At 43.2% G+C, this 15,062-nt stretch overlaps 1 protein-coding gene across 1 annotated transcript; it reads left to right on the forward strand.

The window, feature by feature from the left end:
• Positions 1 to 8,524: 8,524 nt before the first annotated feature.
• On the forward strand, positions 8,525 to 14,645 carry npas4a (neuronal PAS domain protein 4a). The gene is made up of 8 exons (XM_067599555.1): positions 8,525 to 9,151; positions 9,578 to 9,741; positions 9,836 to 9,938; positions 10,034 to 10,343; positions 10,475 to 10,584; positions 10,764 to 10,899; positions 11,023 to 12,806; positions 12,926 to 14,645. Exons 1-8 carry the CDS (start codon positions 8,977 to 8,979, stop codon positions 12,952 to 12,954), a joined length of 2,811 nt encoding a protein of 936 aa, XP_067455656.1. The 5' UTR covers positions 8,525 to 8,976; the 3' UTR covers positions 12,955 to 14,645.
• The last annotated feature ends 417 nt before the right edge of the window (positions 14,646 to 15,062 follow it).

Raw genomic sequence — 15,062 nt, forward strand, 5'->3', positions numbered from 1 at the left:
TAAGTGAGTGACAGAGTGAATGTGTGTGAAAGATTGAGGGTGTGCGAGTGAATGAGCCAGTAAATGAAGAGGTAGAGAAATTTAGTGAAGATCTGAGTGAATGAGTGAGTGGATGAAGGTAAGAGTGAGTGAGTGAGTCGATGAGGAAGCGTGTGAGCGTGAGTGAACAGTGAATGGGTGAAAATGTGAGTTAATGAGCAAATTAATATGTCCATAAGAGTGAGTGAGCAGGTGAGTGACAGAGTGAATGTATGATAACAGAGAAAACAAGTGAGCAACTTAAATGAATGAGTGAGCAAGTGATGCGTCAGTGCATGAATGAGTGAAAATGGGCGGGTCAGGGCAGCAGTGACAGCAGCACAGATTTATTTTTTAAAATAAATTTCTCCTGCTACAGCCTGTTTCAGTCCTTCCCCCTTGTGACTGAGTGAATGGGTGAGTTAACGAGTAAGTGAGCAAGTGAACAAGTGAGGGGAAAAATATATCCGTGAGTGGGAAAATGAGCGAGTGAGTGGCCAAGTTAATGCGCCCCAGTGAGTGATTGTGCTTAAGAGGGATATATACGACTAAATGAGCCTCCACATGAATATTGAGACAAACCGGAGTTTCTGGCACAAAGACGACCAACTAATTGGATTCATTTGAGTCCATTTGCTGTCAGGGAGACGAGGCACTCATCCCTCCGACCCCTCGCTCTTCACATATCCGCCTCTCCACAGCCATGTTCCTCTCTGCCACCCACCTATGATACCAACACAACCCTGTCTCATAATGGCAGGGATTATCATGACAACCGCAACAATGGCAGCGCTTGAGACAACAGAGTGTGTGGGACAGCGGGACAGCTTAAGTACCTACGAGACTGCTGGGTGGAAAAAAAACACAAACAACTTTGAGTGTTTTTCTTCTTGGAGCTCCTGCATAAAGATGTGTGCTATTTTTTGCCCAGAGAAAGTCTGCCAGCGTTGTTTTTCTCAAGGCGTTTTCTCTGAAAACACTACATCTTGAAGAAAGTGGTGCCTGCTTAGTCACAAAAATGAGATTCACATGTGCAGCAGCAGCAGCAGCAGCAGCAGGGTGGAGATTTAAAGCTGTGCTCCGTTCAGACAGCAGGGAACCAGTTACTCCTGCTTTACCCCGCTGACCCTTTATTTGCTTGAAAATGTTTATATTTTTCATACATCGTTCACATTATTTACCAAGTCTGAGTGCAGAGGATTGTTTTTGTGCTGTTCAATGAATCACTGTACATCGAGTTTCATAAGGCATGAAAAAAATTCAAATTTATAGATTTATATGTTTGTGAAATTTGGGGAACTTTCAAATCTGACCATTTTACATAATTCAGACCAAGTCAAATCATGTTGTTACTTTCCAAAGTTACAATTTTGAAGTACAACACCTCTTTGTGTTTTCATCCCACCACTGAAGCTTCACAGGGAAACAGTCAATCCAAACACAAACAGCGACTAAAATGACAATAACTTTGGAAAACATCCACTTGATTTGACAAACTAAGACTGCTGAAGCCTCAGATTACAGTAATGTAAGATAAACTTGGATTTTTACACAGACCGACTGCGGATTTTGTCTCCCATTGCTTACATTGGAGGCACATTAAGAAGGGATATCGTCTTGGGCAGTTTGAATGATTACAGCGAGGAAAAACTGTAGTTTTAAGACAGACTTGAAAGAACTGTGAACCAGAAGTTCAGTTTTGTTGTGATTTAACTGCACGAAACTATGACGCATCCAGGCACTAATTTCCTTAAAATTTACCACAGCAATTTGGTTTCTTGGCTTCAAAATTGGTTTCCAGAAACCCTGGGTTCATTTTTAGTAATGATAATAATAATAGATTTATTCATAGAGCACTTTTCAGAGTACTCAAAGATGCTTTTTGACTCCCAGTTGAACTGATAAACATCTTAAATTAGTTATTCAGTCCTGTTCTCTTCAATTAAGGAACATTGCCAAACTACTCCCCTTCTTATCTTTCCAACAGCTCAAACAAATCCTCCATTATCTCCTCACAAATTAAAAATTCTGCTGCATGTTTACTAACTAAAACTCCACAGCGTTCCCATATCACCCCAGTTCTTCATCACACTAGATTTCTAATGACCAAATTTGGGATTTAAGTTAAATTCCTTCTGCTTACTTTAAAGGCATTACACAAAGTATATATCATCATACATACATCATATATCAGTCAGGTGATGATACTAGACATGTCCGCTGGGCCTCTCAGGTCATCAGAACAGACAATACAAACAAGACTTGTGGTGACTGAGATTCTTCTGTTGTGGCTCGTAGATTATGAAACAGTTTGGAGGTCAGGTCAACAAACTCTGCTGAGTGTTTTAAATCTTACCTCAAAGCCTGTTTATCCTCAAAGACATTTTATTGATGCTTCCTTGCACTAATTCATTCTTATTCTCAAAAGAAATTTTTGCATGTTTTTGATTTTAATGTTTATTCAAATGCTTTTTTGTAACTGTCAGGCACTTTTTTTAACCCTGGTTTTATGATTAAGCCTGTAATTCAAAGTCTTTATGCTGGTCATGACCTACTCTAAGTGTTTAATTATTGCATATGGTAAGAACTGAAGGGACAAAAAGGTAACTGTGATTAACAAGAATAAAAAAGAGAACACAAAAGTTTAACTCGCACCCGTGACACCTGCTCCCTTCAACATCTCACAAATTTCAATTACAATGCAAAAAGGGAAGCACAAATTCAGATGATGACTATAACAAATAAATTGTTTGGCTAGATCTGTTTCCTCCCTAGCGTCATGCGTCCTCACCACCCTTGCATCCCAGCTCCAAATTAATTACATCAAAATAAGTGTAAATCTTTTGGGCTTTGGTGACTGTGTGTGGAAATTTCCAACATAAAGTGAACAACTTTTGGCAGCTTTAATGCCTGCTAGGAAAATAGGTCTTTTCCAAGATGATAATTAAAAAATGCTGAAATATCATTTGACATCAACACAGTGAACAAAGTACAACAACACTCTGCACATCTGATCGAGCGTCAGAAAGTTCAGAAAAACATTCCCGTAAATATGAAAAAAGGATGTGGAGGATGGTCTAATGAATATTTGGTTCAGTGAATGACACAAACCATGTACAAACACTGGCATGGTCCTTTAAGGATGATGAGAGTTGGGATCTATCTGATGGCGTTGATGGTGACAGACAACAACAAGGTTGGACAAGAGATGAAAGTAGTTTTGCAGTCAGTCGTCCTCTGGAAAATTAGACTTTCTTGTGGTTAAAGATTGAGATGAGACCACAGACTTGCTTAAAGGCCAGTTAATTATGCAGTGGACTTAAATTTGTTGTCTGCACAACTTATTGTTTTCTACAAGAAAAAGGAACACTGGAGTACTTATGTTGAATAGTCTGATTTATGTTGAACTATTTCTAATGACATGAAGAAGCAGAAGACCGTAATCAGCTTGTTTCTAATAAAAAGAGCAACTTGTGGTGTACAATTCAATACCTTAACGAAGCCAAAGAGGCTGAAATATGAAGAAATCATCTACAAACTGTGGGTACATTTTCAGCAGGTGAAGGTTGGACTTTTTTTTTTTTTAACAAGAGAAATGAGGAAAGAAATGCAATCATGCAGTATGACGATATTCCTGAAGAAAATGTCAGGAGCTTGAGAGTTTGGTGCTGTGAGAGACAGAAGTGTATACAAGTCTATACAAGCACACATGTAACAATCAGCAGAAAAAAACAATAAATATTAAATCTGACTGTATAAATGAGGACTGAGACTCTTACAACTATAGCATAAAAGGAGGAAAAACTGTTTGTGAAGGAAGAAAGTTGACAGAAAAACAAAAGGGAAGGTGGGAGCTCAGTGCAAGACAATGAGAGAAACATGAAGTGATGAAAAGCAGAATATGAAAAGAAACATGTATAAATTGTGTGAAATATCAGGCAGAAGTAATGAATCTGACAAACTGGCAAAAGAGTTAGTATTAAGTTTCATTAAGGAGGAACACCAAAATTAGACACTGCCAATATACAGTGATGATTAAGAAATAACATGCCTTAACATCCTGCACTGAACACAGAAGTATTTCACAATCGGACAATATAAATATATTTTAGGAGTGATTCTAAAAGGTGATAAAATGACGCTAAAAGCCCAAGATTTACCTCTACAGACCAGATTTGATCACATGCAGCAGGCTGTTCATTATTGATTAAGCTCACAATTATTGTCTTGATTAGTTTATTAATCATTTGATCTTTAAAATGTCAGAAAATGGTGAGAAAAACCCACAAAATATCTTCAAATAGCTTGTTGTGTCTGATGGACAGTCCTAAACTCAAATATATTCAGTTCACATAAGAGAAAGTAAAGCTGGAACCAAAGAATGTCTGACATTTTGATTATGACTTTAACAATTAATGAATTGTGAAAATATTTTTATCTTCTATCAACTGTCTATTGAGTAATCTATAGTTCCAGCTCTAAAAGAGATTTAGGGTAATTTGTTATATTATTTATACATTTTCCATAACAATAATCACTTTGTTATCTTTTATAGAATTCATGTAAATATTGTGACTCTTGGATTACAACAGTCTTGTAAGTAATTTAACTTGCTTGTCAAATCTTGAGTTAGCCAAATAAAGATAATTAATCTGCATTCGTTAATCTAAAAATAACCATTTTTGAGTCTATAATGAACTCAATAGGTACTTTAAATCTCAAGAAAAGAATTGTCCTAACGGCAGATTGAACTCTGAACTCATGATATCTCACATAATATGACACACACTACAGTTTTCAGTTTTGCCCTGTGGACATCCATCCTCACCTTAGTGCATCTAGTCAGACCCACCTGTGGCACTTTTACTCTTCAGCACTCAGATTCAATTCATCACATCCAGAAGGAGGAATATTCTCTGGATCTTTGACACCACGCTGAAGCAACATCAAACCACATAAAAGGTTATTTAATGGACCTGAAACAAAGAGCATGACTCGACTTTAGTCCTTTCAGGGTCAGTTAACAAACCTCTGCCCTCATACGTCTCCGAGTGGACACACTAATGAACCAGTGTCATGCTGCATCCACAACAGCCAAAAGGAAAACTGATGTCACCGTCCTGACACATTATGGTTCCCGCTTTAGCAACAGACTGGTGTATGATGTATTTCTCTCTCTTCTAGTGGAGCTGCTCTGCCATGTGATGTGCAGAACTCATATCTCTCGTCTCTACAGGACCCGGAGGACACCAGGTAAAGTTAATTAAAACTGTACAGATTGATTAAGAGGACCAGGAGTAATTTTTAGAGGAAAGAAAAAAATACTATTCAACTGTACTTTAAGGTGCAAATTCATCATTCTTCTTTGTTCATCTGGTAACGCTCTAGTTGCCTTTGGGTCATAACCAGTGATGAAAATACAACTATAGAAGAGGAAGCGGAGACGGCTGAGTCATCCAATAAGAAAACCAAAGAAATACGACACAAAAACAGACCCACAAGCACCGGGACAAGAAACACAGGACAAAAACTAGACACAGAGGGACTGAAACAAGAAACACTGAGGATCCCCAACAAGAAGCAGGATGATTCATCAATGAGCTGCATATTATAAAATGTCAAAGTAAACAGTGGCCCAAAACTAATCGACATATGTTAATAAATGGGTCTCTATTAACTCTTAATTCATCAAGTTGAGGTAGAAAAGGTAAAAGATTGGGTTCTGTATCCTTTTAGAGACATTTTGTTGTGTTATTTGTTGTATTTTGTTTGTAACACTGACACAAATGCACATACAAACTTGTTTCCATCACTTTAAGGAAATATTGCATTGACTTTAATTCCCTTGAGGATTCCCCTAACCTTAACCACTACATGTATAATCTCCCTCTTAAACTTAATCCTAACCTTAACCATAAAACAAGGCTTAATAATTTACAAAGTAAGATGTCATGAGTAACACAGACAAACAGGCGCACACCTGTAGAGATTTTAGATCACTTTCCTACAACTGAAATAGACAAAATGTGTCAAAACATTATCTCCAGTCAGTTTTCAAAGGAACATATTTGCCACTATCTCAAACTCCTCCCATCCCGTAAAATACAGAACAATGGACATAATTAGAGATAAAAACGGCCAAATGTGTTTATAATTTGTTCGGACAAAACATATGTGTGTGTGTGAGACCAGCAGCATATAGTAGATCTAGGTGTGTGTGTGTGTGTGTGTGTGTGTGTTTATATGTGTATGTTCTGCTAAGGGCTGGCTCGTGGCATATAGGCCACATAGGCGGTTGCCTAGGGTGCCAAATGAGGGAGGGGGTGCTAAATGAGTGGAAAATTGTCTTTTTTTTGGTTTTTGTTATGTTGTTTTTTCTTACCAACAGGTTTGCTTTTATACAGCTTTTGGAAATACGTACAGATTTTGTCCCTTCTTAACATTCTTCCTGTCTTTTTCCCCATTAACTTACATGAGTTTTCATCTGATTTGATTTTCCAAAGTCTTACTTATCAGTTTTTGCACGACAACCGCCAGTCATCATGTGCTACCTCAGACGATGCCACCAAACACTCCTTGAGTGACACTTTGACTCCCACTTGGCTTTTTGTCACAGTCCAATTTGAAAGAAAAAAATTCTCTGTGTTTTGAAATAACTGACTTGACCTTTTGTGCTTTATAATCATATTGAGTATATGTATGCAAAACAGCCTGACCCGGATTAGGTCTATAACACTGGATTTGGAAATGGTTGTTAGAGACTCCATCTGTGTAATTGCAAGGCTAATGTATTTGAAATTGCCTGTGTTGGTATTAGAGCTAAGGGTGGGTGGTAGTGGGTCTTAATGGCTGGCCTGGACTAGGAGGACTTTGTCTGGGCTGGAGGTATCATTGTGGTTGATTTTAGTGTGAATTCATATCTGAAGTTTTTGGTCTGGAGACTGCACCTTTTTGGGGGTTCTGATCTAAATCTTCTGGGGCGTCAGTCTAAAATCTCGCCTTGGGCATCAACATATTCAGGACCGGCCCTGCCCTGCTCCACATGTGAAGTACATACTACAAATCTATTTCTGGGCTAAAAGTGAATTCTCCTCTCTATAAATAGGACGACAGAAGCTGGATGCGGGGGCGCGCCTCGCAGTCCTTGTGTCGGTCACCGGTTAGGTCTATTTTTAGAAACAACACGGCTTACCTCACGTGCTACTGGCGACAGGTTTGCGGGTTGCGCAATACCTTACTGCCCGCCGCGCGCGCGCCTCAAATTATTCATGAATGTCATTCATTTAAAAAAATTCACTTTTCATTAAGCTCTTGAACATCGTCACTGGAAGTTTTAAAAGAGACAAAGAGAACAAAGCCTTAATCACACATAAACGTCATTTGTTAAACAGTCGATAGCAATATTAAAATGATCATATTTTATAATGGTTGCTGGGATTTTGATGGTCTAATCTGGTATTTGAGGATCATATCAGGCCTACTGGTGCCTTACTGGTCAAGCTGGTTTACCAGTAAGACTGTCTGGCAGGTTTTTTTTTTGTGATAACATGTTTTTTTTATTCTACAATGCAATGAAGGCATTATCAAAAATCAAAACTCACCTCCACAGCAAATTCATTCAGAGTTTCTCTATGAATATCTCGTCCTGTTAACTGTCATTTCAGTGTATTTCGTGTCCTATTTTGAAATAAGGACGTTATGCCAGAGGTTTTCTGAACGACAAGAAAAAAAATATGAAAATGCGGCGAAGGATCGGGAGATGCGTCACATTCATGTCTAACAGCATGAAAAACTGGCAGCTATCGGAAAATTTCTGTGTAGGTTTATGCAGTCATTATTGTTTTCAACTGATTTCCATTCATAAAAGGCGACGGAGAGACGGAGCGATGTGAAACAGCCTCAGCATCCATATCCGCCTCCTGTAACAGCAGCTCGGTGACTGAGCATGTTGTGTTTAGCTCTGCGGTACAATGTGTGACATACAGCACGATCCGTCTCACATGTTTAAGATGTTGACAGCATAAACGTGCTCGAAATGAATTGATGAATCGCACCTAACAAGCACCTGCCGTGTTTACTGACAGGTCCGGGGCAAACAGTGACAGGTAGCCTACCTCAGGTGCCAGACATATAAACACAGAGACCTCTTTCGTACGCAACCCAGTCTTCCCATCCCCCCCACCTCCTGCACCCCCCCTCCTCCACCTCCTCCTCCTCCTCCAATACACCGGAGTCCGGTGACTCCGTTTACGTTTTACGCTTGCTCCTCCCCTTACTCGGTTTTGTCCAAATCGGGCTTTTTGCGTCGCCGGAGCTCCCGATTTCATCCCGACGTCATCACCGAGTAGAGGGAAGAGCTGACGTCGAGGCAGAGTCACCGAAAGGAGAGGGCACGGGAGAGGGAGGGGGAGAGTTTCACCATTGCGAACACTGATATGAGACATATCTATCCCCCCTCGGCCCCCCCTTTTTCTCCACCCCCCTCCCTCCGTTTTACGTCGGTGTTGGTGCGTTGGGAGCCCCCCTACTCCGGCGGAGTCCCAGGCTATATAAGTGACCGGCGAGCAGAGTCCCTCAACCAGATTTACGGGTTCCGGACTTCTGTGCGAGAGACGGCTACCACAGCCGCCGATTCACCTGCACTCCGAAAGGGGGGACAGACATCCAGCAGCCGGTCCAACATCCAAGCTGGACGCTGTGGCGGAACTAAAGCAGAAGGAGACAGGACAGGAGAAGGTTTTTTAAACCTTGCTCTGGACGAAAAACAAAATTAGCTGAGATGAAAGTCCAATAACACACCTCAGAGCTTCGCCACTTTTACAACCTGTCTCCTAACACACCTCGGAGACAGGGCACCCCGACTTCAGCCGAGGCACGACGTTAAACAACACTCCGCTCGCAACTCTGCAACTCACATCTGGAGGAATTTCCGATAGTTCACTGCAACAACCGGCCACAATGTACCGCTCAACCAAAGGAGCATCCAAGGCTCGACGGGACCAGATCAACGCCGAGATCCGGAACCTGAAGGACTTGTTGCCCATATCCGAGGCAGATAAAGCGCGGCTCTCATACCTGCACATCATGTCACTTGCCTGCATGTACACCAGGAAATCCGTCTTCTTTACTCAAGGTAAGCGCGAATGTACTCTGAATATAACGACCTGTTGATGAGTCTCTTGTAGCACTGCTGCAAAAACTGACTGCAATTCCTCATAGTGGTGGAATCAACAAGTGTTTCAGTGACACCGCAAGCAATTGTCTTAATATAAATCGGATTTTTGATAACATATTGAGCTATATGCCATTCATTTATCGTTAATGATCAATGTGGAAGCTGATAAATGCGTTTAAGTAGCAATAGTCGCTGTCCATGGTGCTGAAACGTTTTAGCACCAGATAATAAGCCGCACCGCTGGCCATGGTGCTGAAACACACTGCAGACACTGTTTTTCTACTGCGGGGATCAGGTATAATATGTTCTTACTTATCAGAGCCACCTTTTATTAACAAATGTAGCACCTCTGTCTTCTTTCCTTCCCATTTATCTTTTCTCTAGAAGCGGGAACTGCTGCTGGTGTTGAGGAGGGCTCACTGTTTCTGTCTTTCAACGAACTGTCGGAGTTCATGCAGGCGCTGCCGGGGTTTCTGATGCTGCTGACTGGGGAAGGGAAGCTCCTGTACCTGTCAGAGAGCGTCACCGAACACCTCGGACACTCCATGGTGAGTTTACACAATTCTGGTTTAACCAGTATTTAGTAAAGACGTGTTTAAGCTCTACTCTGGGCTTCATAAATAACGTTTTGTATTTTTTCAGGTGGATCTTGTGGCACAGGGAGACAGTGTGTATGATATCATCGACGCCTCAGACCACTTAATCATGAGGACCAACCTGTCAACCTCTACATCACTTGAAACGGGTAAGACGAAAATGATGATATATGGAATTCATAAGAATTAAGATATTTTTCCCTGAGTATGATTTTTAATGAATCTCCTCCCACCCTCTTTGCAGATCGTCTCTTCCGCTGTCGTTTCAACACCTCCAAGTCCGTGCGGAGGCAGAGTGCTGGGAACAAGCTGGTTCTGATCCGAGCTCGCTGCCTCTCCCCCCCCTCCTCCGCTCCTGCTGCCGGGTCCTACTGGACCTCCAACCCTGTCTGGGTGTGTTTCTGCTCTCCTCTGGAGCCCCACCCGACCCGCTCCGGCCCCGGGGCAGAGAGGGAGTCAACCTCTACCCCTCCCCTGACTGACACCAACTTGTTCCTGGCCTGTTTCCACTCCCAGCACGGCCGGGACATGAGGCTGCAGGCTGCCCAGGATAGGTGAGTTCCCACAAAAAACGTCCTATGTTCCACTTGTTGCTTCAATATGAACTGGTTAATCTGTGTATGTAATAACTAAAGGGGTAAAACATGATCCTGCTAACACATCAACCACCCACTCTCCCTTGCAGTGTGAGCTCCTATCTTGGCTTTGATGTGACAGCTTTACGCTCTTGCTCCTGGTACAGCCTCCTCCACCCACAGGATCTGTCACATGCCTCTGCTCAGCATCGCAGCCTATGTAAGTGTACTCTTCTTCACACATACCTACCAGCACACACCACGTTACAACCATGCATGCCCACACAGTTACACACATTGTGCCTACTGGCAACATCCACACAGTGAAAAACACTATGATGATTAATAGGATTACAAAACAAACTGATGCCAACTTGTGCTGTGACTGTTCCTCAACAGTGAGAGAAGGAGGGGAGGGCAGAGCTGAAATGGTGGTGCGTGTGCAAGCTCAAGATCAGTCGTGGGTTTGGCTCTATATGGTGCTCCAGCTGCAGCCTGGAGAAATCCCCATCAGCAGCAACAACTACATCATCAGGTATGTACTGCCTTTTTAAAATTGCACAGGACTCATTAATTTGGAAACAAAACACTGATAAAAAAACAGCCAAAAACACAAGACTAACTCAATGTTTCTCCTCTTTTTCCTTTTATCTCTCAGTGAGTCTGAGGCTTGGTCAGTGCGTCAGCAGCTCAGCTCAGAGCAGACCCAGCTGACCCTGGTTCTGAGTTCTGGTACCTCCCAACAGGAGGGTCTGAGCCTCCAGTCCCCAGAAACCCTCTCCAGCCCAGACCAGGTCTTCACCCCTGGCAGCAGTGGCCTATCTGCCCAGTCCTTTGACTTCAGCACCGCTGGCTGCAGCGTTGGTTCCTCTGATGAACCAGGGAGCTCTACTGCTGAGGCCATGAGGCTGGAGGGTGACCCTCGCTCCAGTATCTCCTCTCTGGAGGAAGAAAGCATATTTCAGCAGCATCCAACTGAAAGCCCCTCAGCTGCCTCCTCTCCCACTCCAGTCACTGTTGAAACAGTAGCAGACTTAGACTTTTTAACCCAGAACATTCTCCTGCCGCCCTCCTTCCAGCTCGAACCTCCACTGCCAGCTCTCCCCCTGCCTCTCCCTCCTGTGCCCACCACACAAGCTCAGCAGACCAAAGAGTTTGTGTGCACACCACCCTACACACCGCAGATTGGAGGGGCTAGCTTCCCATTTGGTGAACCCCTCTTCAGCTTTGACCCCACTGGCACTACCACTCCTCCTCCCTCTGCTACCACGGCCACTGCCACCACCTCCATGGCCCCCGCAGCTTCCTCCACAGCCCCACCAACTACCGCTTCCAGCCCTGCTCCCCCCACCACCCTGTCTACAAAACTCCCCCTTGCACTACCAAACCTCACCACTGACCTTCTCTTCCCTGTCGATCCCTGCAGTGGCTCTCTTTATGAGAAACTGCCCCCTACACCTGACAGCCCCGGAGATGGCGACTGTACAGTGATGACCCTTCCCGAGGTACGGGGTCCTCTGTATGTAGATGTGCCACTAGGGCCCCTCCAGTGTCCCCCTGAGGGCCTTCTCACCCCTGAGGCATCACCCGGTAAACAGCCCTGCCTCTCCTTTTTCTCCCTGGAGAGAGAGAGGGAGAAGGAGAGGGCAGAAATCTCCCTCTTAGCTCAGCATATCAGCTCACTAGCAGAGGGATTCTACCTGGATCCACTCTTGTCCAAACTCTCTCCTCCCTCCATGTCACCCTCATCCTCCCCTCCCTCCCCCTTCCTGTCTCCCGCCATAGAGACAGCTGATGTTGATTCAGTCCACATGCTTAGGGAGTTTTATCCCATCAAAGCATGGAGAGGTCTGGACATTCCCATCTTCCTCGATGATGATGACTCTCTGTTTGAAGAGAGCATCCTAGAAACCCTCATCCAAGACGACTTTGCTCCTCCCCAGTCCTCCGGCATCTCCTCCCCCTCTCCCTCATCCTCCCCTATGCCCAGTCCCTCCAGCCCAATCTCTCCTCAAACCCCAGTGTGCTGGCGCCAACCCTCCCAGTTTGAGGGAGTGGGCCAATTCTGTAGCGTCCAATCGGCGCAATGTAACTCCTCGGCTGGGTGCGGGGCGACTGTGGCTGCTGCGGCCGGGGCAAAGGCGGAAGGGGAGGGGCTAGCGGAGGAAGCAATGGAGATCGAGGTGGTGTTATCTCCTGTGTCCTCTTGCTCCTCCATCCCAGCTTCCCCTCCCCTCATTCTCACTGCCTCCCCCAGCTCCGCCACCTCCACGCCCATCGCCTCGCCCATGCCCGCCGTGTCTTGCACTCAGTCCCTCCTGGAGGAACTGGCCGTTCTGGAACCCATGTTTGGGGCAGGTGCCTCGATCGCCCCTGGCTTAGGGCAACAACCTGAGTTGTATCAACTCCAATGTCATCCATCTCCACAGTGCTTCCACAAAGGTAAGACTCAGCCTCTTTTTTCCCTGAGTTTTAGTACATTTTTGTTAAATGAAGTGAGAAACATTTTCTAAAAGTGCATTACTAACTTCTTTCTCTCTTTTCCTTGTTTTACATTTCAGATGGGAGTGGAAGTGTTCCTCCGTTCTAAAATAAGTCTGTGACTTACTTCATTAAGTATGGCATATTGTCATATTTTGTGGAGCCCCTTTTACTGAAAAGTAAAAAATAATTAAGTGTATAAATATACATAATGTATATACAACTTAAGGACTTTAACTCCTACATGTCTCCTAAGAACAAAGATTGGCTTTATATTTTTGTTCAGTCATTAATCTGTATACTGCAAAACTGGTGCAACATTTACATGATGGTGCAACCGTATGGACTCATAACTGACTGGGTTTTGAGTCCATGTGGTATCTCTCAGCTTCTCTGTAACACAAGCTTCAGATATGATCAGACAGAGCAACCTCTCTGAACTTGTAAGCGCTGTTTAACTTCCAGACACGCATTTGTATTCACTCATAGTGAAAAATCAGTTGTGAACAAAAAAAACAAACATTTCTTGCTATTTCAATAGGGAGATGAATTATAGCACTTTTGCCTGACATGCAGCAACGCAAACCCAAACCTCAAATGTATTAGAAGTCAAATGTTTACAAATTTTTTACATCCTTAGGATGACCCCTATCTATCAATACATCAAAATAAGAAAGATTTCTTGCTTAGAACTCTTTACAGTCTTCAGAGCCACTTCAGCTCTGATTTGGTTGCACTCCTTCCTCACAGCCTTAAAGGTTGCATCAAAACTCAAACAGTATACAACTTAAAACCTGAGATACTTTGAGCTTTGAGTTTGCGGCTTCAAAACCTTTAACATTTCATATTTATCTCTCCATCTAAAATCTTGTGTATCAATGTGATGTGCAAACAAAAAAAAAAGAAAACATGTAATGAGATCCTGGCATGTGATGATCTCAAGAATGTTGAAGGTGTCCATTTGCTTTACGAGATGTAACACCAAACAAGAGATTGTCTGGAAGTTTGCCGGAGCTCTGATCATGCCACAAATCCACTGCTACGCTGTACTGTACATTAGACTCTGAATGTGGGCTCTTCAGGTCACTCCTGGCCTGAAGGCAGTCAGCTGGATATTCTTGCAGCATCAATATTTGCAATGCTGGCAGCTTATAGCGGCTCCTGTGTGCCTGAAATGGCCCTGACCTGCTGAACTCTGAACTCTTTATCCATGTCCATTCAACATGGACAGTTACATCGTTGCTCCACTGGAGTGCGGTGTAGTGAGGCACAATTGACTATGTGAATGCGCGATTCTTCTTTTTTGAGAGGGGTTAGAATACAAAAGTTTTGTTTTAAAAAATGAAAATAGGGATGGGGTGCTATTTCTATTCAGTTACCAAGCGACACGGGTTGAGAATGGTACTATTCCCATGGTGTCGACATGCTCACGTAGAGTTGTCTACGGTCAAGTAAAGGATTGATTCCTACGTTCTAGCTATTAAAGGCTAAGTTAATATACATGTGTAAAATTATATAATTGTATGTGTGATATTTGAAAAAGATGTTAATGCATATGCATTATGTCTGTGGATATAGGCATATGTTCTTTTCAGAAAGGTTGTACACATTTGTACATTTGTATGAAACTGTTATTGGTCTGTATATATAAGACAGAGATTTTTATTGCATAAGATGGAATATATTCAAAACATCTTACTTACTGCAGAATGGACATTGTGGACCAGTGTTCTATTGTGTTGCTTATAAGTGTATTTGGTTGTCATACAAATGCATTTATATTAAAGTGCACTTAATGCGGCTGATGCATTTGTGTCGTCATAGTCAAGCCCCCTGTTCCTCCCTCAGCCTCATCATCATCATCATCATCACCACCATCATCATCATCCCACCATCCCTGCCTCTTTTCCTCCCTCCCATACACTCTCCTCCATTTCTTCCCCTGGAGCGAGTTTCGCTCAGCAACAGCACTGACGCACACACATGACGAGACAGAATGAGACACTATCTGACTCAGACTGACGCACACACTTGGCGTCGAGGTTTTTTTGCGTGCGAGCATGCGCACACACAGGCACACACAAAGTTGGCCTCCCACTTATGATGATGCACACACACACACGCACACACAGAGAGACACACGATAGTAGGCATATGACCCCCCCACCACCCCTCTTTACAAATCACAGTTTCTCACATTCACTCGATGTACCTGCG

Source organism: Thunnus thynnus, chromosome 9 (assembly GCF_963924715.1).
Source record: "Thunnus thynnus chromosome 9, fThuThy2.1, whole genome shotgun sequence".
Classification (NCBI taxonomy): domain Eukaryota; kingdom Metazoa; phylum Chordata; class Actinopteri; order Scombriformes; family Scombridae; genus Thunnus; species Thunnus thynnus.